We start from the raw sequence: 24,370 nt of genomic DNA, 5'->3' as shown, positions 1-24,370 counted from the left end.
GCCTGGGATCATGACCCTAACCGAAGGCAGAGGCTTGACCCACTGAGCCACCCAGGCACCCCACCGGAAAGATCATTTTTAAAAATCTTGCTTTTATTAGTAAATCTAGATAAAGAGCTGCCGGTTTTTGAGTTATTATTGGTCAGGGTTACTGAATACAAACCAAACAGGCACACACAGTCGAACAAATGCTGAGAAAATAAGAAAATAAGACAATATTAAATTTACTGAGAAAATAAGACAATATTAAAATCTGTTGACGCTGTAAGCGCAATACATGGAAAAAATAGACCTTAAAACTAAATACAACAACACAGAAATAGCATAATAAGAGGGGTGTGTAAATGCAATATGCACTTGGCGAATATAAGCAGCTGGGGGGTGCGAAGCATTCATTCCTTTTATGGGGGTCTCAGAAAGATCTTTGATTTAAAAGTTTTTACATTATGATGTAAGGGAGACGAGACAGTGAATAGATAAGATAGCCAAAGGTGGACCGCGGCGGGAAATCCTACTTTTCGCGCAGCAGCTGTACGAGGGTGAGCCAGAGCCCAGCCAGGAGGTCGCAACCAGGAATCCGGAGCCGGGGGAGGGGGCGGAGCCAGGGAAGACAACACCCGCCCCCGCCCCTTCGGGACCCCAGGGGCGCCCTTGTTTACCTCCCGACATTGGACACCCGAGACAAAGAGGGAAGGGAGGGAGGGGACCTTCTGAGGGAAACTCCACGGGCGGGAAACGCCTTACTGAAATATCGTTTGGTACCACCACCCGAAAGGCGGGAACAGCCGCCCTCCCGCGCCCCCCCGCGCCCCTTCCCAGGTTCCCCGCCACCTCCGGTCTTCCTGGGCTTCTGTCCTAGCCTCAGCGACAACGGGCGGAGCTGGGCAATCGGCCCGCAGGGCAAGCTCCTTAGCCTCTGTTTGTTATTCTTCGGACCGGACAGAGGACGCCCTGTAGGGTTACACGGCCGAACGACTACAGCTTCCAGGAGACAAGCCTGTGGGGCCAAATTGGGGCGGAAGAGAGACGCGACCCGGACAGTGGTCAGAGAGAGGGTAGGGCAGTCTGCTTGTAACCTCAGCACCTGTAAACTGCCGCCGCCGACCCCCCAACAACCCTGTTTGCCGACTCAGTATTTTTAAATCTGGCGGGGCTTTCCCTTTCAGGCCAACCACTCCCCCCGTTTACCGCCCCAGCCAGTCAGCGCCAGGCCCGCCATTTTTCAAACCCTTTTCCTGCCGCCAATCAGGATCGAGCAGTACATTCCTCTCCTGACCGGTTCTAACGGGTCTGGGAGTTAACGACCTGGGCGACCCACCGAACCTGCTAGGCTGGGGCTGGAGGGACGGGCCTGGCGAGACACCGACCAATCGGAGGGATTCGTGGTGGTAGGGCGTGGCCTACGGGAGTTTGAATAATCATCAGAGCCAATCAGAGAGGCGGGGTGTGGCCTGTGGCCCGGCTCGTCAAGTTGCCGTGGCGCGGAGAACTCTGCAAAACAAGAGGCTGAGGATTGCGTTCGCGATAAACCAGTTCACGCCGGAGCCCTGGGAAGGAAGCGTCTCTGTTGGATCCGGCCTCTTCGCGGGACTCTCAGAAAAGCTACCACCAGGCAAGAATCCCCTTTAGCCCCTTCGAGTTCGTGGGCCTGTCGTTCCCCCTTTCCTCATAGCCTTCTAGCCGGGCCTGGCACTATGGCTCTCGGGGTTCGACCTGGCGAGCGGAATCTGGGGTGCGGGCCGGTGAGGGCCGGGGGCTGTGGCGGGAGGGCGGTCGGGGCCGGCGGGAGGGCGGGAAGCTCGTCCGGGCCCGGTTTCAGTCGTTTTTTGAATGTCGGTCGCGAAGCGACAACTCTTTGAGTGCGGCCGGCGGCGTGGAAGCCGGGGAAGCATTTCTGTCAGGAAAAAGGTTTCGACGGCGCGCCCGGCGTTCCCTTCCCCAGCCCGGGCCTAGGCGTAGGGTGGGCGGCGGGTGGCGGCCTCTCGGGCCTTCGGGAGCGACGTGGTGATCGCGCGTGAGTCGGCTCGGCCGCGGCTCTTCTGCTGGGTGCCGGGAGGAGGGTATGTGAGCGGAGGCGGCCGCCCGGGGCGGGCTGGCGGGGGAGCCTGGCGCGGGCAGCCTTCCTTCCGAGAGGGGGCGGGCGCGTATTTGGGCGGGAAGCTGAGCCCAGCCAGCGTCCACCCACCGCTTCTCTCCCGGCTACGTAGACGCCGCCTGTCACCATGGGTAAAGGAGACCCCAACAAGCCGCGGGGCAAGATGTCCTCGTACGCCTTCTTCGTGCAGACCTGCCGGGAAGAGCACAAGAAGAAACACCCGGACTCTTCCGTCAATTTCGCCGAATTTTCCAAGAAATGTTCGGAGAGATGGAAGGTGAGACCGGAATTCGGACAGAGCTAAGGGTTTTTTCAGGGTTGGTTTGTTTGTTTGTTTGTTTGTTTGTTTTTGGCTAGAACTTTAAACGGGTAGGTGACTGGTAACCTTCAACTTGGTTACGGTCGTGACTCGTCCAGATATTTTATTTTGAGTTTGGGGCAGTCGACCTTAGGTTTTCGTTTATTTCCAAGACTAAAGGTAAAATGCTGCTAACCACGGAAAATGTAGCCCTTAAGGATGACCTTGATCTTTTGGATGCGTGTAGCTTATAGTTTTGCTGTACTTTATTTCTTATTTCATACCCATAGACCATGTCTGCAAAGGAGAAGTCGAAATTTGAAGATATGGCAAAAAGTGACAAAGCTCGGTATGACAGGGAGATGAAAAATTATGTGCCTCCCAAAGGTGACAAGAAAGGAAAGAAAAAAGATCCCAATGCTCCTAAAAGGCCTCCGTAAGTTGATTTTCAAATCAGTCAAATTGTCCCATAATTTTCCACCCAGTTGATTAACTCCGTTGCTTCCTTTCAGGTCTGCTTTCTTCCTGTTTTGCTCTGAACATCGCCCAAAGATCAAAAGTGAACACCCTGGTTTATCCATTGGGGATACTGCAAAAAAATTGGGTGAAATGTGGTCTGAACAGTCAGCCAAAGATAAACAACCGTATGAACAGAAAGCAGCAAAGCTAAAGGAGAAGTATGAAAAGGTACATTGTCTTTTTTAAGCCCAAGATATTTTCTAAATAAGGATGTTAGAAATAGGTATGAACTGTAGAGTTGGAAAGTTTAGTTCCTCTTGAATTATGGTTGTCAGCTGTATTTGGAGAAGATCTAGTGAAAACTGTACATTTAAGACTTGGCTATTTGAAACTTCCTTCTTTTGACTGAAACCAGTGTTCGTAGCATTGGTAGATTCCTGCACAGAGACTCATTTGCAGTTGAGTCTCTTAGTTTTAAGAAATGGAGGGCTAAATACTTTGTTTTATGTAGATGTACCTAAAATAAGTGGGGGTGGGCAATATGAGGTAAGTTGGACAGTGATAGTGAAAGTTTTGACATTTCCAACCCCCTCATTTTACATCATTAGCTTTCTAAATCTTCTGAAAGCTGGGTTATTAGACTTTGAATACCTCTTTGGATAGTCATCAGGGTTATTGGTCAATAAGCTTAGAATGTTTACAGCTTAGTGGTTTTCACAGTTGAGTAATGACACCGGATGCTGATTTTATTTTTTGACCATATTTCAGGATATTGCTGCATATCGCGCCAAGGGCAAAAGTGAAGCTGGAAAGAAGGGCCCTGGCAGGCCAACAGGTTCAAAGAAGAAGAATGAACCAGAAGATGAGGAGGAAGAGGAAGAGGAGGAAGAAGATGAAGATGATGAGGAAGAAGAGGAAGATGAAGAATAAATGGCTATCCTGTAATATGTGTGGAGTGTGTGTGTGTGCTCAGGCAATTGTTTTGCTAAGAATGTGAATTCAAGTGCAGCTCAATATTAGCTTCAGTATAAAAACTGTACAGATTTTTGTATAGCTGATAAGATTCTTTGTAGAGAAAATACTTTTTTAAAAATGCAGGTTGTAGCTTTTTGAGGGGCTACTACATACAGTTAGATTTTAAAGCTTCTGATGTTGAATGTTTCTAAATATTTAATGGTTTTCTTAATTTCATGTGTATTGTAGCACAGCAAACTTGTAGGAATTAGTATCAATAGTAAATTTTGGGTTTTTAGAATGTTGCATTTTTTTTTAAATTTTTGTAATAAAATTATGTATATTATTTCTTTTGTCTTTGTCTTAATCTGCTACGTTAATTTTCACTTTAAAAATGCTCCAGGTCTGGAACCACATCAGCTTTTTCTTGTGCCTAATTCTCAGACACAGTTGATTTAGTAAAATGTTTGGTTAAAAAACTTAAAACATGCCCATATTCTGAATTACAAAGTATTTAAAAAATAGATCTGAAATTTAATGAACTTCTAAAATTGGTGCTGTTTTGACAAAATGAGTGTTTTTTCTTTTTCCTTGATGTTGCTGTTTATTACTAACTTGTCCCTTGACACTATCTTTAGGGAAACTTTCTCTTTAATATGAGGCAGAGGAGCTAATACAGTGAGTACATCCCTGAAAACCTAAACTTTTAAAAGCATCATTAGTAACAGGTTAAATTTTCTTTTCTTTTCTTTTCTTTTTTTTTTTTTTTTTAAATTTTTTTTTTTTATTTGACAGAGAGAGATCACAAGTAGGCAGAGAGGCAGGCAGATAGAGAGGAGGAAGCCGGCTCCCTGCTGAGCAGAGAGCCCGATGTGGGACTCGATCCCAGGACCTGAGATCATGACCTGAGCTGAAGGCAGCGGCTTAACCCACTGAGCCACCCAGGCGCCCCTAAATTTTCTTTTGATTATAAACTAGTTCCAAGTAGAATAGCAGAATGAATTTTCGATTATATCTTTAAAAATTTATGGTTTTAAGCTTTAGAATTTTGGTAACCTTACAAAACCATTTGAGGTTCACAATAACTTGTGATCCTGCCATGACTAAATTTCACTAGGAATTTTATTGGGGGAAAGCAGTTGAGAAAATGCTCCTTTGAGGGAGCAATTTCTTCTGAGTTAAGATTACTATTTTGAACTGCTACCAGAGGCTTCTAGTGAAAGTCAACCTCTTTGGCCAAGTTAGAAATAGGTATGCATGTGTAGAGTTGGTGAGAGAACAAACCTGTTTGTTTGTTAGTTGATAGTTTCCTTATTACCTACCAAGTTTTAAAATAGTCAAAATTCTTACTACCCAACCATGGGAGTTTTGGTTGTCTGTCTTATGCCATATTTGAGTAAGTATCTGGTAAGGATTATATCATTAAATAGGAAACACTGAAGTTTTGTTAAATGGAAAGTGAGGTATTAGCATAATTACCAAAATTTGCAGACCTCTGATTGCCTTCTTAATCTTAACCTCAGTAGTTGCACATTTAAATTTGGAGCTTTTGCTGATGAAAATGAAAACATTGATAATTTAAAAAAATAATTACTGATGTTAAGTGGCTTAATAGTGCCTGAAATTAGTGTAATGTATTTTATTTATTTATTTATTTTTTTAGTGTAATGTATTTTAGAGATACAATTTGGGTCTGGATCCCAGTTTCCTTGCTGTATAAATACTAGCTTTATGAACTTAATTTTTGACCTTCTGTCTCCCCATTTGTAATATGGGGTCAGTACTCAGTTCACAGTGCTTGAATGTTAAAGGAGAAAGTTAAAATTACCCGAAATACTTCCTAGTGCTTAAGAGATTTTAAAAAGGAGTTTCTAAAACTGAAATAGGGTAAAAGTCTTGTTTCTTTCAGGATATTTCTAAATTTTAAGACCCGTGAGGCAGACGTGTCCGATTTCTTGTCATCTTTTTGGAAGTTTTTGTGACTACTTCTGTTTTTTTATATAAAACTTTACATGTCTAAGCTAAGAGCGACTCATTCTTTTAATTAGAAGCTGCTCTAGAATAAGTTCAGGATTTAGGGTTAGTCATCTATTAAGTGTGGATCAAGATTTCAAATCTCTGAAAAGATTCAGTAAATTTTCAAGATTAGGTTACTTCAAGGAGTGGTTCTGTTGGAAACTGAAATAGGGATAAGAATTAGGTTTCATTCCAGATCAGGTGGTATATGGAGGTGTTTATGAAAAGTCCCTTTTTTTTTCTTTTAAGAAATAAGTTATATCTCAGTGATACAAAATGTAGAAGAGCCATGTAGTGAGTAGTCTATATCCTTGATTCCCAACTACCTGGTTCTCCCATGAGACAACCACAATAATTCATCCTTCAAGAAAGGCAAAGCATCATATATATTTATATATATGTATTTATGTTTATATATTCATATGTATTTATATATATGTTGTAAGTATAAATATATGATGCTTTCTGCTTAAATACACATTTATACATATGCATATATATATATACACACACACACATATATATAAACATTAAACCAATGGAAGCTTTCTATATGTACGCTTTGCCCCTTGTTCTCATTTTAGGGAATGTTCTATCAGTACAAGAGCTGACGCTTCAATTTGAGTAGCTAGCTGCATAGTATCCCATTGGATAGATCATAATTTAGTTCATATTTATGAACAGTATTGCCATGAATACCCTTGTATGTGGTTTCAAAAAAATAGTAACAAAAATTTTAAGTTTGTACATTTTAAGATTTGATGATTATAACCACTAAAACCTGTATAGTTGACCCTTGGAACAACATGGGGGTTATAGGAGCTAAACTGCCCCTCACACTGTTGAAAATCTGCGTGTAACTTCTGACTTCCCAAAAACTTTACTAATAGCCTGTTGATGAGAACCTGTACTGGTAATATGGTCAGTCAACACATACTTTTCATGTTATATTTTATACTGTATTTTTAAAGTAAGTTGGAAAAAAGAACATGTTAGTAGAAAATCATAAGAGGGAATACATTTACAGTACTGTACTGTAAAAAATCCACATCTAAGTCGACAGTGCACAGTTCAAACCTGCTTTGTTCAAGGGTCAACTGTACCTGGTATATGGTGGAAACCTCTTTTGTTTTAACTTAGTAAAGGCTGCCAAAATTGTTCTCAGTAGTTGTACTAATACATAGTCCATAGCAATGAATGTTTTAGAGTGTCTATTTCCTCATCTCAGCAACATAATAGTTATCAAACTTTTAATCTTTGCTATTTTGATTTAGAAAAAGTGGTTCCTCTTGCTAAAAGTTGAGCATGTTTTTGTTTCACAGCCATTTGTTTCCTGTGGTCTTCTGTCTCATGGGTGTCTGTATTAGTAATCTGTGGAGATTAAGGAAAGTGACCCTTTATGACTTGAATTGTAAATGTTTTTCTCCTTATCAATTTCCTTTTGACTTGATGCTGTTTTCTTTATGCAATTTTATTAAATCGTCAGTGGTTTTGGGAGGTCTTTCCCACTCAAAGATTATATAAAATTATCTGTTTTCTTTTATTATTTAATTCTTTAATCCTTCTGGAATTTATTTTGGTCAAGGACTCAGGTAGGGGGTTAAATTTCTTTCCAGATGGCAGCTACTAATTTGGGTCTTTTTATTTGTAAAAGCTGGGTTAGAAGATCCTATGGAGCAGTCAATTGCAAACTTGCCCAATAGATGACAGTATGCCTTTTTGTAAGTATTTTTTTAACAGCAGTATTTACTGTAAGTAGTAAATCATAAGCTTGTCTTAGACTAGTACAAATATAGCATTATCTTAAACCTATTACTACATATGCCACTAAAAATGTTTTACAAAACAGCAATGATTTTTATTTCTTGGGGTGCTGAAGAACGATAAAGGAGCTGTTAGGTCACCACATAAGATCCAGTCCTTTTTAAAATAAAGCATCTCTAGAAATAAGTTTTTTGGACTCATTCTCATGAGATTCCTATGGAGAATTGTGGCATTTTCAGAGAAAGGTAAGATATAGGGCAGAAAATAGAGTGCAGACAGGAAAAAGGGCTGTATGTGGTAAAGTGATGAGCATACAAGAAAGTAAGCTCTATGAGAGCAATGATTTTTTTTTTTTTTAGGATTTTATTTATTTATTTGACAGAGATCACAAGTAGGCAGAGAATGAGGAAGGGAAGTAGGCTCCCTGCCGAGCAGAGAGCCCAACTCAGGACTCGATCCCAGAATCCTGGGATCACGACCTGAGCCGAAGGCAGAGGCCCCAACCCACAGAGCCACCCAGGTGCCCCATTTTAAAAAAATTTTTGTATAATTCTCTATACCTTGTGTCAGAAATTTAGTAGGTGCTCTATAAACAAATATGCTGAGGATAAAGAGGGCAGCTCCTACTTAGCTCAGTTCTGTGGTTGGATGGAAATGTGGGTCCAGGATTCCCAAATATCCCAAATTTTCAAGAATCAGAAATCTAGATATTTTTTTTTTAAAGTGAAATCTGGGGGCACCTGGGTGGCTCAGTGGATTAAGCCTCTGCCTTTGGCTCAGGTCATTGTCTAGGGTTCTGGGATGGAGCCCCGCATCGGGCTCCCTGCTCAGTGGGGAGCCTGCTTCCCTCCTCTCTCTCTGCCTGCCTCTCTGCCTACTTGTGATCTCTCTTTCTGTCAAATAAATAAATAAAAGCTTAAAAAAAAAAAAGTGAAATCTGAATCATAAATGTTGGCAATGAATTCAAATGTCGGGTTCAAAGGAAATGTCTACAGGTAAGGTTCTACCCAAGGGTTACCAATTTGCCAATTCTGTAAATTAAATAGGTAAATATAAGATTATTAACAATATTTGAGTTAGGACTGTTAAGTTTATGTACGCTTTCCAGTTGAGCATTGTTTTTACAGTTGTATAAGCAACTTTTCACTCTGACTGGAAACTCCTCTGACTTCTTATCCTGTAGTAAATGTACAGATAGACATTGTTTCTGAGGTCTGAGGTCTTAATGGAATTTCACTTAATGGAATTTCCTAGGCTTTTTAGGATTTACAGTGCTAACTTTTCCCTCAGTGAGCTTCATCCTAACAGTTACCATATCTGTAGAATAATGGACTCAGAAGCATAGTTAGAGTGTCACATTTAAAGAAAAGTAAAATAACTTTCAAGCAACGTGGAACAGCAAACTTCAGAACTGGAAATGGTCTTTATATCAACGGATCCAGTTTCCTCCCTTCAGGAAGACATGGCAGTTCAACTAAGACAATATTCTAGGGCAGCAGGTAAGATAATAAAACACTAATTCATTTACATTTGTTATGTTATTCTTTGATTTTTACATTATTCTAATAAAGAGGAGATGGCTTATGCAAGGAATTAATTAAAGTAATGGGTACTTGGCTGGCTCAGTTGGTAGAGTATGAGGCGCTTGATTCTGGGGTCATGAGTTTGAGCCCCATGTTGGGCATAGAGATCACTTAAGATAAAATACAAACAAAGGAAGAAGCAAGGTTATGAAGGAGATTAAGGGTGAGGAGATGAGCTTACACTTGGAACTTGGAACTTGGAGTTTGAATAGGTCTCTTTCTTACTGATTTGGTAACCTCAGACAAGTTAAATAACCTTTCAATTTCCTCACCTATAAAATTAAGAAATTTTGAGGATTAAATGAGGCAATATATTTAAGATACTTTTCTGGGGGGCAAGTGATAGTAAATAACATTAGCTAAAGGTATATGGGTTATATTGGTAACCCAATATATATGGGTTAAGATAGTTGCTATGGTAAGAGTATCAGATTCAGTTCTGAGATTTTTTTAAATCATCCTCATCTCATATCATCCATCCCTCTACCCATCTCCCCTCTGGTAACCTTTAGTTTGTTTCTTGGTTTGTCTCTCATTTTTTTTTTTGTTTGTTTGTTTTTGTTTGTTTGTTTCCTTAGCTCATTAGTTTAAGTTCCACATACAAGTGAGATCATATGGTATGTATCTTTCTCTGACTTATTTTGCTTAGCATTATATTCTTTAGTTCTGTCCATGTTGTTGCAAATGGCAAGATTTCTTTTTTTTTTTTTAATGGCTGTGTGCACATTGCTGTGTAATATTGATGAGTATTTAGGTTCTTGAGGGTTTTGCTATTGTAAATGGCAGTGCTATAAAAATTCCTGTATCAATTTCCTGGTATTCAGGTACACTCCCCTCCAGTATCCTTCCCTATAAAGTCCAGCTGTCTCAGAAGTACCAAACTCTATTCTTGTTCTCCATAGCTCACCAATATCATCATTGAGCTCTTTGCCTGTACCATGAACATGAAAGTTCTCCCAGACAGACATGGTAAACCTGAGGTTTACCTGCATGTTTCCTTTTTTTCAAGTATCACAGTCTGCTTTGCCTATTATCCATTTCCTCAAAACAGCCCATATATTTTATCCAGGTTATAGTTGTTTAAGAACAGCAGCCCAAGTCCAATACCAACTACTATGTCATGGCCAGACATGGAAGTCAATTCAGTTCAATTTTCTACTAAAAGTTTTAGTTTTCTTTGTACATTTAGACATTAATACAGTTGGAATTTATTTGTCCGTATTAAAAACCTACAAAATTTCATTTAGAAATAACTTAAAGACATTATCTTAAACATCTGTTAAGATGCGCTTGGTTCTATCCAAGCGTTAAATTAGACCACTAAAAACTATTTTACACATGCTATAAATGATGTGAGGTAGAAATTATTTATTCTCTTATGGATAAACATTTCACCTCCAATTTAAGAAGCATCATTACTTCTGAGCTTCATTTCTCCATTTGTAAAGTGTGGGTAATGTTATCTTGTATATGAAACATAGGTACACACACATAGCCTTTATATAGGGCTTCCAGTGTAGGTGTCTTCTGATTAAAAATGAATTTTTAAAAAAATTATTTTTTTATTTATTTGACAGAGAAAGAGATCACAAGCAGGCAGAGCAGCAGGCAGAGGGAGAAGCAGACTCTCTGATGAGCAGAGAGCCCACTGTGGAGCTCCATCCCATGACCCTGAGATCATGATCTGAGTCAAAGGCAGACGTTTAACCGATTGAGCCACCCATCACCATGATTAAAAACAAATTTAAAGTCTGAAACCAGAGAATCATAGCTAATAGTTATATTATCCTGACTATATGCCAGCTAATACTTGTATTATCCTGACTATATGCCATAGCTAATACTTATATTATCCTGACTATATGCCTGGCTATATATATTATTTTATTTATATATATATATATATATATATATATATATATATATATATATATCCTGACTATATGACATATGACTATATATCAGGAGCTATCCTAAGTACTTCATGTATATTCATACAATCCTAATAAAATCTGTGAAATAGGCACTATTACTTTTCCTAATTTACAAATGGGAAAATTGAGGCACAGAGTTTAAGTAACTTCCCAGGGTTATATGAGTAATTTGTAGTGGAACAGAGATTCAAAACAGATTGGTCCACCATACTATATTCATTCAGATGAGTAGAAGACTGTAACATTTTATTAGGAAAATAAGGAGTCCTCCCCATCCCACCTCTGCTCAGACTCAATTATGGACATTTCAAAATCTTAAATATGAGAATTGCTATACAATTATTGGATTTAGCTTAGAATCCGTCCTTCCTTTAATCTCAATTCCAGGGAATAGTGGTCCACAAAAACCATTCTCTGTCCATTTTCCTGCAACTCACTGATTCTAATGAATGATACGCATTTTCATAGTGCTTGGTACTTTTTAAAATCTGCTTTCACATGGATTAATTTTCATGTCCCCAAATGACTGGCCTACTGGGGCTCTGGCTCAGATCAAGTACTTACCATGTTTTCCACTGAATTATAAGTGGATTAAAAAAAAAAAGATAGATTCTATCCAGAAATGAAGTATATTCCAAGATCCCTGTGAGACTGTATCTTAAGAAATAAGTGAGCCCCCGTTTACTCCAGTCTGGTCCTAGATGACTTCTTCAAATTTCTTTGATACAGTAGCTGAGAATTAGCGGATGTGACAATAGCCAAGTCAACTGAAAGTTTCCCAAATCAACACTGCCACGTATTGGAGTGTTAGTAGCCGTATCTTCTCTTGAGATGTCGCACATTGTGCCACAAGGTCCTATGTCCTGTTTCTCTTTTTTTTGGTAGGCTTCCTTTCTCTCTACTCACTTGACCTGTCAGGTTGTAAAGAGTTTTGACTTAAAGAAATTTTTGCTTTCAATAGGCAATTCTATAGTAGAATACACTGCCAAGAAAGATATATGTTGCTGGGGTAGTTTTTTATACTTGGATAAGTTACTTCAAAAAAAATTGCTATATATAAGGAACTAGAGACCAAAATAAAACTTTATGTTTCCTTCCTACAGATACACTCCAAGTATTCCAAGCATATTCATAACCAATATTCAAGCACATACTCAACATATAACTATAGTATATGATATTTTAGCTATTATGTTAGTGTATCTTATAGACGAAATTCAAGCATGCGTGTTTGGATTTAGAAATGATTACAAGTACTGAAAAAACCCATGGATTAAAATATTTTATTTTTTTCTCACCTAAAAAACAAGCAACCCAGAATTAAGATATACATAAACTTCTCAAATTTATCCCTAATAAAATTTGAATATTTATACAATTTCTACAGAAACATACAGTGTATCAAAATCTGCATAAATCAAATTTATAAAATATGTAGAAATGCATAGTGATATTATCAACTTACAAAGCAAGGATATGGGAATTATTTCCAAAGCAGCCTACAGTAGAAAATAGTCATATGGCAGCAGCTTCTGATGTTTTTCATGTTTGGTAAGGTTTCTGATTTCAATATATAGAATCATTTTCATAGAGTATCAACGAATTGCACAAAATACCCATTTAAAATTTACATGCACAGTTTATGTGCCACCTTTCTTAGGCCTATGCATAGTTAACAAGGTTATAAACTATTCAACAAGGAAAATGGAGCCTATTTGCAAAGACACAAGTAATTAATGTACCAATTCTCTTAGTTTCCTTTTTATAGCTGATTTATTTTGCAGTTGTATAAGCATATATAAATGTATTCCTTTTAAACATCCCTAGAGATGAATGAAAGTTAAAATGGTTGATCACAGATCAGTAGCAAAATATAAATTGACAATTCAAAATTATAAATAAGACTCTGTTCAGGATGTTTAACTCTGACTCTCCAAATTTAAGAGCCAAGCTTGGAAGAAACAAATTTGTAGGCTTTTCTTCTAAACAAATGTAGATTTTTTCTTTCCCTTTTTAAGCTTTAATTAAAAATAGTTCCCTCTGGCAGTAGTTTGTGAAATTCCTTTCATTGTAATGATATCATGATTACAGGATCAAAAATGCATCATTTACTTGCCATTCCCCACTTCATCAGTTTTTTCCTTTTTTTTTTTTTTTTTTTTTTTTCCACTCAGTGTAGCATTTTAATCTTTTGGGTAACAAAAGACTCTTATTTAGAAATTAGAATTTAATTCACTATTTGCACTATTTGGTTTTCCTGTAGTAGGTACCATCTTAATAAATGTTAAATCCAAACACGTCTTCTTTTCACTGGAAAAATACTAATAGAAATATGCTTCCTAAAACAAAACAAAACAGAAACAATAGGGTACTAACACCTAACCTAACAGAAGTTCATATTTGTTAATGAACTGTATTTTTAAATAGCCTTTTTTTTTTTTTTTAAATTTAAAACAATGTGCAGGGGATTTCATTTGGATGAAGACATACATGAAACATCCGTTCACTCTTGGCTTCCGGGTTCCACAGCTTAGGGTTGTAACACACATGGGTTTTGTAAGGCTTAGTCTAACAAGGGCTTGGAAATTCTTACCATGGTCAGAATGAGCCCTGGAGGTTTTGACAGTGGTATTTTGTTGTTTTTGTTACTCCCACACTTCAGGGTTTCAAAACTGAGAATTAATTTTCTGTAGTGATAGGTATTGGGGAAAAGTGAATACCAGATGTCAGTGGACAACTTTTCCCTAGTTGGTAGACCCCCTCTGTTATCTTCGGAGTCACTATCAGCGGAGAACGTTGGGCATGCCAGGGAGTGAGGGAGTTAATGTCACAGTCTTCAACCCTATGAAATAGCGTTGGATGTTCTATACTGTCTTTTCTTTTTCAAACCATACACCATTCCATTTCAGAGCAAATGGTAGCACATAAATTCATTTTTGAGTAGTGAAAGTATTTCTCATCCAGATGACAATTCCATCATTACCATCCTATAAATTTCATCAAAAGCTCTTGAAATATATACTGAGAAATGAAAGAGGCACTAAATGTGTTGAAATTCACCTTTCAATAAAGCAGCATGACTGTGAAGGAAGGCCACCTTGGCTAAGAACCTGTGGCAGTGCTTCATAAAGATGTAAAATTAAATAAAGACACAATAGGTTGATAATCACCAAGTTATATATGAAAGTCTGGTTACTCCAACCTTGTTTTCAAGTGTGTTTAAAAAAAAAAAAAATCAAACTGCCTTTCAGACCCCTGAGTGTAATCCCAAAGAAGACAATGATGCTTTTAACTCTGTTCTAAATAAAACAGAGCTAAATGCACAAATTACCAACATCATCTTGAAACAAAACAAAAAAAGATGTAAACATCTACAAAGTTTAAGGTAAAAGCAGTTTTGTAAACAGTAACTGCAGATGATAATGTTATTGTAAAATCACAGTTTATCAACGTCCTTCAAACTGATCAGGAGGTTCTGGGTTTGGAGCTGTACAGAGTTAACAATAGTTGCAGCAGGTTTCAGGCGGTTTTCAGTCCTAGATAAGTTTATGTGTCAGTAGGTAGGTTATTGGTTTCTTTCATTCTTTCTAAACACTATGGATGTTGTTCATTTCCCACTTTTGAGTCATTTTACTGGAGTCACAGTCGGAGATGAACACTTGGTGGAGGACATCTGAACGATCTAAGCACTTTCCTGAAGGAATATGAGTAAATCTGTACAGGCTCTGGAAAACAAGAGGACAAGGGAACTTTAAATTTGTACTTCTTTTGGTATCATTGACATTCAAAGTCATTATCTGGCTTTCGCAAGAAGAGAAGAGAATTCCAGCAAACCGGACAGGCTTAAATCAACCATACCTCAGACTTTGGATTTTTCGCAATTGTCAGTCTTCTAAGTCCTTTTATTATTAAGTCACAACGTACAAATGCAATGGTATACAAACTTCAATTCACTGTTTTCCCCTCCCAACCTACTTCTTCAGTTCCCATCCTGGCTAATGGCAGTACCATCCTTCCAGGGCTCAAGACAGGCCTTTCATGCTCCACGTTCCTTCCTTCCCTTCAGACTGTCGCAATCACTGAGGACTGATGTTTGCAATTTCTCTGATCTGAATCCTTTCCCAGACCCACTGCATGTACCTGTTTAGCACTGTCCTCTGTTGTAAATTTCCTCAAGAGAGCTCAGGGCTTCTCATACCGTAGTTCTCGGACTATCTAAGATTGGGTCTGTAAGGCCAAAACTACCTTTGTAATAATACAAAGACCCTATTTGCCTTTTTCATTGCATGGACATTTATACTGATGGTGCAAAAGCAATGGAAGGTCAAAATGCTGGGGCCTTTGCATAAATCAAATAGTGATGTAATTGTGCTAGTCTCAGTATTCGTGGCTATATACCCACAGCTAAAAAAGAAAACACTGGTTTTACTCAAAGGTGTCTGTGATGAAACCATAAAACTTACTGGTTTTATTAGATCTTGACCCTTGAGTATACTTTTTTCTTAAAGATTTATTTATTTTAGAGACGGAGAGAGAGAGAGCAAGAAACAGTGTGCAAGTGCGGGGTTGGGGGTGGGAGGGCAGAGGGACTCTCCCAACTCCCTGCTGAATGTGGAGCCCTATGTGGGGCTTGGTCCGACAACCCATGAGAACATGACTTGAGCTGAAACCAAGACCAGACACTTAATCAACTGAGCCATCCAGGTGTCCCTAACCTTTTAAAAATATTCTGAGATGAGATGGATAGTATGGATAAAGCACTTCCAGATAGTGAAGTACAGTGGTTATCCAGAAGGAAAGCACGTGTACATTTGTTTGACCTGAGAGTCCAACTAGCTTCTTTTTTCAAGTAATGTCATTTTGACTTCAAAGGATAACTCTAGACAAACTATGATTATTCCAGCTTGGGACTGGGCATACTTTTTCTAGAAAATGAAGTAAGTCCGTCACTTAAAAAACCAGCAATGATAATCTGACAGTATTTTTTGCCACTGATAGATAGAATCTGACTTTTCAAGCAAAAACTAGAGTGATGGAAAACTTGTACCCACCACCATGAACCTGACAGCTTTACCATGAAATCAGTGCTTATATTTGTGATTTTTGGACACTGTTTAATGAAATGTGTCAACATTTGGAAGACCTACTTCACTGAGTGAGCCAATATTTTCCAAACAACCAACGCATGATGTTACAAAAGCAGACATGAGTAAAAGATCCTTTCAGAGTATAAGACAGACCAATGGATTTTAATGTAACATAGGACCAAATGCTCACTGATATGGTTTCAGATTCTACACTGCAAATAACTTTTAAGAAACTACCATTTACTTAGCTGTGGTGTTGCATCAAAGAAGAATATAATTATCTGAAAAGGCTATTGAATTAATCCTCTCTTTTTTAACTGCATGTTTGAGGCTAGATTTTCCTCATATACTTCAACTAAAACAACATATCCCATCAAATTGAATGCAGAAGCAGTCTGAGAATCCAGCTGTCTTCCATTAAACCATGCATTTAAAGGGATTTGAAAAATCATGAAACAATGCCATTCTTCTCACTTTTTTTTAAAAAATAGTAATTTGTTATTAAAAATGTTATTTTTATTAACATGTGGAAGGGTTATCATTAACTTTTAACATGAATTAATATATCAATACAAATATAAAACAACACAAATACATGCTTACAAAACTTCTCAGGTTTAATTTGCAACTCAGAAAACATTTTTAGCTCTGACGTAGATAAACAAAATCTGTCGTTGTGGGGAGGTTCTCAGTAATTTTCAAGAGTGCAGAGAGAATCTAGAGACCGGAAGTTTGAGAACTGTAGACTGAACTGATCTGCTCATCAGTCCGTACTTCACAATATTCCTGGAGTTATTTTCCTGAAGTATCCACTGTTCCCTCTCACTGGGTTCCTCACTTGCAAAATGAAGTTCAATGTTCTTCCTCGTGGACTACAACTTAAGGACACCAAACTCAACAAGAGTCCTAGACTCTACTACACACTTTTACTCCATGTCTTTGCTCCTCCAGTTTTCTTATTTACCCTCTATAAAAAGCCTTTTTCTACCTCAAGATCTGGTACGATGATACTTCCTTTATGAAACTCATGATAAACAATTCCTCCTATTAATTGATCCTTTGTTAACGTATTGCATTTTACTTACTTGTATTTCTGCAGTTTTTTCTTTTCTGCCATTAGAGTATGATGTGCTTTGGCTTCTTTTTGAAGTTACCACATCATCGGGCCCCAGGGAATATTTAGTAATGTCTGATGCACAAATGCATATTCAATGCTGTGGCCTTTAAAATAGCTAAAATATGTATATTCCATTTTTTGTCCATTAAACTAATTCTGGATGGTAGTTTCTGGTCTGCCTTAGCTGCCTTTTAATATTTTTAGTTACTAATACTGTTCTCACTGAACCTATCATTTATTGCTATTACTCATCTTTCTTTGTAGAAACAAAGGCTCTGTTCTTCAAGGTTTATATTAACCTTCTTCTAACTTGTTACAGGAAAAAAATAGGCAACTGACACATACCACTTGATAGTAATTATTCATGAATGATGATAACTGGGAATATTAAGCTGGGTCATAACGATGTCACTACATAGCAAGTAAGTGCTGGTATGACAGACATGGTATGATCATGACCACTAGATGCATAAATAAAGGGGAGGACTGCCAAGTTCTTTCAGTTTGGGGCAGCTTTCCCAACTTCGTGTTTCACAATAAATTGATTTAGTCAAGTCTAGACACAGAAAATTATACATAAATACATTAATATGTTGGGATCTTCAACTTGGCAAAGAACCTGGAAGAGTCACATCTGGGGGAAAAACAAACAAACAAACACCCACTCCTGTGGTGTCAAGTGATTAACTAAACATGACTTTTAAAGTAGTATTTCTCCCATTGTTAATAATAAGTCGTGAAGACCCAGACTTCTAAGTGTTATTTGTTTGTCTATAGCTCCACCTGCTGGACAACATGAACTATAAATGCAATTTATGCATCTTGAAACTTGATATATATGTACGTATATAAACACACACATATATATTTTAAGATTTATATATCTTAATTCCAGATGGTAGGTATTATTAAAGTGAAATAGCAAATAATATTATTTTACAATAATGCACAACTGAAATGTTGAAATGCTTAATACCTTGAAGTATTGCCATTCCTTGAATTCATTTAGATTACAGTGTGTAATCATGACTTTGGATCCATCAGGCCCTTTTGTCAAACACTGGTCATACTGCATGAGCTGATTAGCTTCATTGATTCTAAAAAGCTATTAAAAAAAAAAAAGAAAGTATCAAGGCACCTTCTCTGCTGATCTGCATTATTTAAAAAAAAGAAAAAAGAAACTTAACTCATAATCTCAATGACTTTATTTTTCTATAACTTTTCTGTATGTTCAGAGTTCTATGTCCAAAGATAGAAACTATATTCATTTTGATATTAGTGAAGACTCCTGCTAACACTTTAAGGATTGTGTTCTTTAGCCTTTTAGGCACAGAACGGATCATCAACACATATTTCTTATGCACCAACAGTGTGAGAAGATGAAAAAGTGGAAACAGAGCTGATGATATCTGACAATCTAAATTAGAGCAAGAAAAACACCCACATAAGGAAGTAAGAAAATATATTAGTGAAATGTTATCTTACTGGCAGTAACATCCTAGCTAATTTATTAGGGGGAAATGAGGAATAATGAACACAATTTACAAATAAAATTACTACAGAGCTAGGCTTACATGGCTAGATACTCACATAGGAACATATTCTAATCTCTCATATCAGACATAAATTCTAGATTCGGATTGCTTGTGTGAAAACTCAACACCGTTCTCATCCCCTTCATCTAAGTAAATGCTTTAACGCTGTCAGTTTTTTCACAGAATGTTTTATTTTACCCAAACAAAATTATCAAATTAAAAAGTAAATGAAACCCCATGATCAGTAAGACTAGCTGCCGCAATGCAGCCGAATATGAAAACATGCAAGTATGGTTATTTACCTGATTCCCTCCCAACCTGTGGCAGGGCCCTAGTTCAACAAAGCCTCCGTTTGTCTTCCCCATGCTATCAATGCAGTAAACAGTCTCAAGGCCTCTGATCTATAAAAATGAACAAAGAACCAAAAAGCAGGCAACAGTTTAGTTTCAGTGAGCTCTAGCATCAGGTTAAGAGAGTTTCATGCTAAATACTGCAGTTCACAGTAGAAATCTGGGTGTGTAATGTTAGGTGATGACGGTCTTGTCTGTCTTGGAGTAGCTCAGGGAATACTAGTCACCTCTGAAATCATTTACAGCCTTGAAGCCCACACTGGAATGGGCTTATTACTCCAACTGAGGGCACTGGTCCATAGATTTTTATAAAATACCACAGAAGAAAAAAACAAGATACCATGAAATACAATTCCAGGTTCATGAGAATTCATGCGGATGAGAAGCAAACAGAGCACAGCTACCCAGTGCTAACAGACACTGGCCCTAGATGTCTAAACCAGAATTAAAGACAAAAGAGAACTCCTCCAAATGGCTGTGCGACCATTTTGGCAGATGTCTCTAAGAGGCTCGTGAGGCAAAAGTCATGGCAAATGGGCCAGGCAGTGAGATTTTTCTCTGAGCATGAATAATGTAGGAGAGAAGCAACCACAGGGTTTCATCTTTGGAATGCCCATTTTGTATAAAGCTCACCTTTTCCCTTCTCTGGAAATACTATATATTTGTATTGCAATTATGAATTTTACAGTATTTGGATAAAATGTTTATCCTTTCATTTGGTCAGCACATACTGATTGAGCACCTACAATGATTAATGCTTTAGAAGATACAATGAGAATCAAGTCACGTGCTGGGGCCCTTGTGTCCGTGACGTCCAGCAGGATGGAGGGACAGGCATGTGGAGAAAGGAGCCTCTTGCCCTGCTTGGAGGGACGCTGAAGACTGTCCTCAGGGAGACATGGGGCTCAAACTGGTAGGGGTTCCCCGCAATGTGCAAGGGAACACTGAGGAGTGAGGCTTAATGTATAGGAGCCAGAGCGGGGACAGAGCTTAAAGTGAGGATATATTCAGGGGTGGCTTAAAAAGGGAGAACAGAAAATTCCACCTATTCACTCATTCATGACTTTATTTATTCATCAAATATTTGGTGAGTAAATACTGTGTCAGGCATGTTGTAAGGCTCTGTTATACCAGGGAACAAAATGGATAAAAGATCCTTGCCCCAGCAAGCTTACATTCTAGGGAGGGAAAGACAGAAAATAAGCAGAAAACATAACAAACATGTTTGAAGTGGTAAGTGCCATGGAGAAAAGAAAAAGAAGAGCAAGTTCAAGGTGGGGACTGAGAGGGTTAGGGGACAGCAGGGCAGATTCTCACTGAGAAGGTAACATCTGAGCAGTCTTGACCGGATACACAATTGACCCTTGAACAACGCAGGGATTAGGGGAGACAACCTCCCGCACAGTCAAAAATCTGTGTATATATAGCTTTGGGTTTCCCCAAAACTTCACTACTAACAGCCTACTGTTGACCGGAAGCCTTACCAGTAACAAACAGTCACTTAACACATACTCTGCATGTTATATGTATTATGTACTGTATTCTTACAATAAAGCCAGCAAGAGAAAAGAAAAATCATAAAGAAGAGGGGCGCCTGGGTGGCTCAGTTGGTTAAGGGTCTGCCTTCGGCTCAGGTCATGATCCCAGAGTCCTGGGATGGAGCCCCGCATTAGGGACCCTGTTCAGCAGGGAGTCTGCTTCTCCTTCTCCCTCTGCTCCTCCCCCCAGGCCCCACTCCGGCCCAAGCTCTCTCTCTCAAATAAAATCTTAAGAAAGAAAGAAAGAAAGAAAGAGAGAGAGAGAAAGAGAGAAAGAAAGGAAGAAAGAAAGAAAGAAAGAAAAAAAATTGTAAGGAAGAAAAAATACATTCCTTATATTAAAAAAAAAAAAAATGCTTGTGTAAGTGGACCTGGGCAGTTCAAACCCGTGTTGTTCAAGGGTCAACTGTATAAACGTCAGGCCTGCGTGAAGAGGCAGGCTTTGTTTTCGGGCAGAGGGAACAGCAAAGGCGGGTGCATGCCTGCCCCCCACTGAACACCAGGAGGGACGGCGGCGGAGCTGACCCGGAATGGGGAGAGTAGCGGCAGGAGAGGCCAGAGAACAGTGGGGCCAGACTGCATATTGGCCTCGAGCCCACTAGGAGGGCCTCTGCCTTCACTCCACTGCAGGTTTCTAACGGAAGAGCTCCGTGACCGGACTCACATTTTCAAAAGAGCACTCGGCCTGCTGGCTGAGAACAGGCCACACGAAGGCAAAGTTAATCTCAGACATATAGTGGCTTAAAGCACAGTAAGAAAGGCTCAGACTTGGGAACTGGATGTGACGTATGAGAGAAGAGGATTCAAAGGAGAAGCCGAAGTTTTGTCCTGAGCAATCAGCAAAGACAGGCTGGGGAGGGGACACAAGGAGTTCAGTTTCGAATACATTGAGTTTGACGTGTCTGTTAGATAATCTGCTGGAGATTGCAAGCAGCATGTTGGAAGGACTTGTCTGGGCTCCAGGAGAGAGATTTGGGCTAGAGATATAAAGCCAGAGTCATCAGCGTGTAGATGGTTTCAGTCGACTGAGGAGACCCAACGAGATCACCAAGAGGATTCATTCCTTTTATGAAGAAGGCACTATATTAATCAGGTGTTCCTGGAGATTAAAAGAGAACCGAAATCTGGTCTGGACTTCCAGCGGCTCTCGGTCTAGCTGGGAGTCAAACCTAGTTTGCTATTATAGAACACGGGGTATGGGAGGGTGGGGGGAAAGGTATTACACCAAGAGGTGGACAGCTTTGGCTGTAAGTTTTGGCTTCTTTTATTTCCAAACTCTATGTGCTGGAATCCCTCAGGGCTGGATCCCAACTTCTTTTATCTATCTCTATATTCTCCCTACGTGAGTTCACTCTGTGTCATGAAACAATCTACCTGCTGATGGCCCCAAATGCACATCGCTCTTTTCTGGCCTTCAATTTCCTGGCTGCACCTGGCTGTCTAACGTCCAGGCGCTTCACCTGACCAGAACGCCAATAAAGAACCTGCCATTCCCAACCCTTCCCCTGCTTCCCCTCCACCAACCTCCCCATCTCAGCTGCCACCTCAGCGGCTACTCAGAGAAAAAACAGAACTAGTCATCTTGGCCCATATCCTTCACATCCCCATCCATCGGCGACCTGTCTCCAGATAAAATACGTATCTCACATTGGTCTGCTCACCTCCATTCCATTTTTGACTTCCTGGTCTCTGCTACCATCGCTTCTCACCGGAACTACCCTACCAGGCTTCCTAACTGGCATCCCTATTTCCACTCTAAACCTTCACAGCAGGGTGACTAAAAAAGCAAAGCTTAAATCATTTTTGTTACCTCCTTAAAACCCTCCCATGGCTTCCTACCCCCACAGGATAAAGGCCTCCCTCCTCATTAATTTCCTCTCTTCTGAGTATCACAAAGGCAAAGCACTTCCTGACTCAGAGCCTCCAACCTCACCATTTTCTTCTTGGAACACTCTCTCCTGGCTCTCTGGTATATCACTGACATCTCACCTCTTCCAAGAAGGCTTCCATAATCTGTCCCTCTGTCCTCCTGAACATCACCTGTTTAGTTCCTTTGTAGGCCCCACCACCATCTGCCATTACCTTCCTCGTCTTCCCTTTTGTTGTCTCTTTCCCCCACTAACCCCAGGGGAGAGCCTTTCCCTGATGAAAAGGGACTGCCTGTCTTATTTCATGTATAGGAAAGTGACTGGGACATAGCAAATCCTTGACCAGTAGTTGCTGAATACGTAACTAAGCAACACTACCCAGGTTTAAAAGTTCATGGCACATTTAATACACCCATGAGGTAGCAGCATGAAGGCTCACGGGTGCACAAAATCAGAAATGAGGTTACAAAGGGAAGTCTGAAAAAAACAAATGACAACACCAATCAATGCCTTGGCCTGCTTTACTTGTTTTCAGTTATCATTCATTCGTTTGACAAGCACTGTTTGAGTGCCTATTGTATATGGGGATCTCTAATTAGTCCACTGGGACACATGGTGAACCAGGTCCTGAACACGGAGACTAGCTGAGAGATAGGCAATTTTGAGTGTTACGAGAACCCATGGGAAGATCAAGAACTCAGTCTTTCTGATGGATTGAGGAAGAATAAGATAGGCTTTTTAGAACCGGTTCTCTCTAAATTGAGAGCAACAGGATAAGTTAGAATTAGTCAGGAAAAGGACTTGGGAAGGAGAGGCAGGGAAGGGGCAGGAGGAGCTGCAGGGAGTGTATGGCATTCCAGGATGGAGAGCCGTAAGTCCAAGACCTGAGAGCAGGGGACATGGTGGTTGGGCCAGGGTTCAGGGTGTCAAGGGAGGTGTCATGGTCTGGTGGAAAGGTAGAGGAGAAACTTTACTCCAAGAATTCTTTCCTTTAACTCACATATTTCCACCTCCCTCTGCCTTCTCCTAAACTCAGTCTCCAAACATTTTGAGATTGGAATACCTGCCAGTACTTACTTCTCCCCATTCGACATTTTTGGGTGGCAAAGGGTAGTGTGAAGTTATGTCATAAGCTATTTCTTCCATGAACCATTTAAAACTTTTGCAGTTGTGATCTTCCCGAAATTTTTTCAGCTCAGATATATCTCCATATGGTAAGGCCTTTGATTCAGGACGACTAGCATAGAAGTAGTCTTTGTATTCATCCCACCAAACTTCAACAACTCTAACATAATTCTGTGAAAAAGAAGACAACATTAAGAAAAAGAAAAATATTGCAATGCCATAAACAGCCATCTTAGACACACGGAATATGACCAACATATAACAAACTCATTTTGATAGGACCTGATATTTAATTAAACAAATGCAAGTCAGTTAACGACCCGAATATGTCAATTGCTAAAGATAAAATGTCATAAACGTTCAACTAAGAAGTGACGGACACAGAATCTGACATCACTGAGCTGTAAAAATCATATATTCTAAGATCGTATGTTCTGTCCACCTTCTAGAGGAAGAAGGTGAAGTTCAGGGAGGGTTTAGGAGAGGGCTTCTGGACACAGATGCTCCTTCACCCAGAATGATCTCTTTCTATTAGAACCACACTACTAGCATGTGTAGGGAAAAGGCTCATTTCAGAAACCATCACAAAAAACAATAGCTGTGTTGAAGAAAACACTTTTTTTTTTTTTTTGCAAGTGGCTTTTTTG

The 24,370-nt window shown here is 39.5% G+C and overlaps 2 protein-coding genes across 4 annotated transcripts in view; one reads left to right on the top strand and one right to left on the bottom strand.

Moving 5' to 3' along the window:
* The first annotated feature begins 1,499 nt into the window (after window positions 1-1,499).
* On the top strand, window positions 1,500-4,152 carry HMGB2 (high mobility group box 2). Of its 2 annotated transcripts, none has more exons than XM_059372092.1 (5): window positions 1,500-1,612; window positions 2,208-2,372; window positions 2,684-2,829; window positions 2,906-3,080; window positions 3,621-4,152. In XM_059372092.1, exons 2-5 carry the CDS (start codon window positions 2,223-2,225, stop codon window positions 3,780-3,782), a joined length of 633 nt encoding a protein of 210 aa, XP_059228075.1. In that variant the 5' UTR covers window positions 1,500-1,612; window positions 2,208-2,222; the 3' UTR covers window positions 3,783-4,152. The 2 variants fall into 2 exon arrangements, with proteins under 2 accessions (XP_059228075.1, XP_059228080.1); XM_059372097.1 differs by lacking the exon at window positions 1,500-1,612 and adding an exon at window positions 1,803-2,060.
* Window positions 4,153-12,370: 8,218 nt separating this feature from the next.
* GALNT7 (polypeptide N-acetylgalactosaminyltransferase 7) overlaps window positions 12,371-24,370 on the bottom strand; it is a 142,833-nt gene continuing 130,833 nt past the window's right edge. For both annotated transcript variants that reach the window (XM_059372077.1, XM_059372072.1), the window contains exons 9-12: window positions 23,676-23,894; window positions 19,145-19,243; window positions 18,284-18,412; window positions 12,371-14,828 (exon numbers count right to left, since the gene is read on the bottom strand). In XM_059372077.1, the coding sequence (XP_059228060.1) occupies window positions 14,691-14,828; window positions 18,284-18,412; window positions 19,145-19,243; window positions 23,676-23,894 (585 nt within the window). In that variant the 3' untranslated portion in view covers window positions 12,371-14,690. The remainder of the gene's footprint in view (window positions 14,829-18,283; window positions 18,413-19,144; window positions 19,244-23,675; window positions 23,895-24,370) is intronic.

Source organism: Mustela nigripes, chromosome 1 (assembly GCF_022355385.1).
Source record: "Mustela nigripes isolate SB6536 chromosome 1, MUSNIG.SB6536, whole genome shotgun sequence".
Lineage (NCBI taxonomy): Eukaryota > Metazoa > Chordata > Mammalia > Carnivora > Mustelidae > Mustela > Mustela nigripes.
Note: the sequence above shows the minus strand (reverse complement) of the source record. Positions and strands in the feature narration are given on the sequence as shown.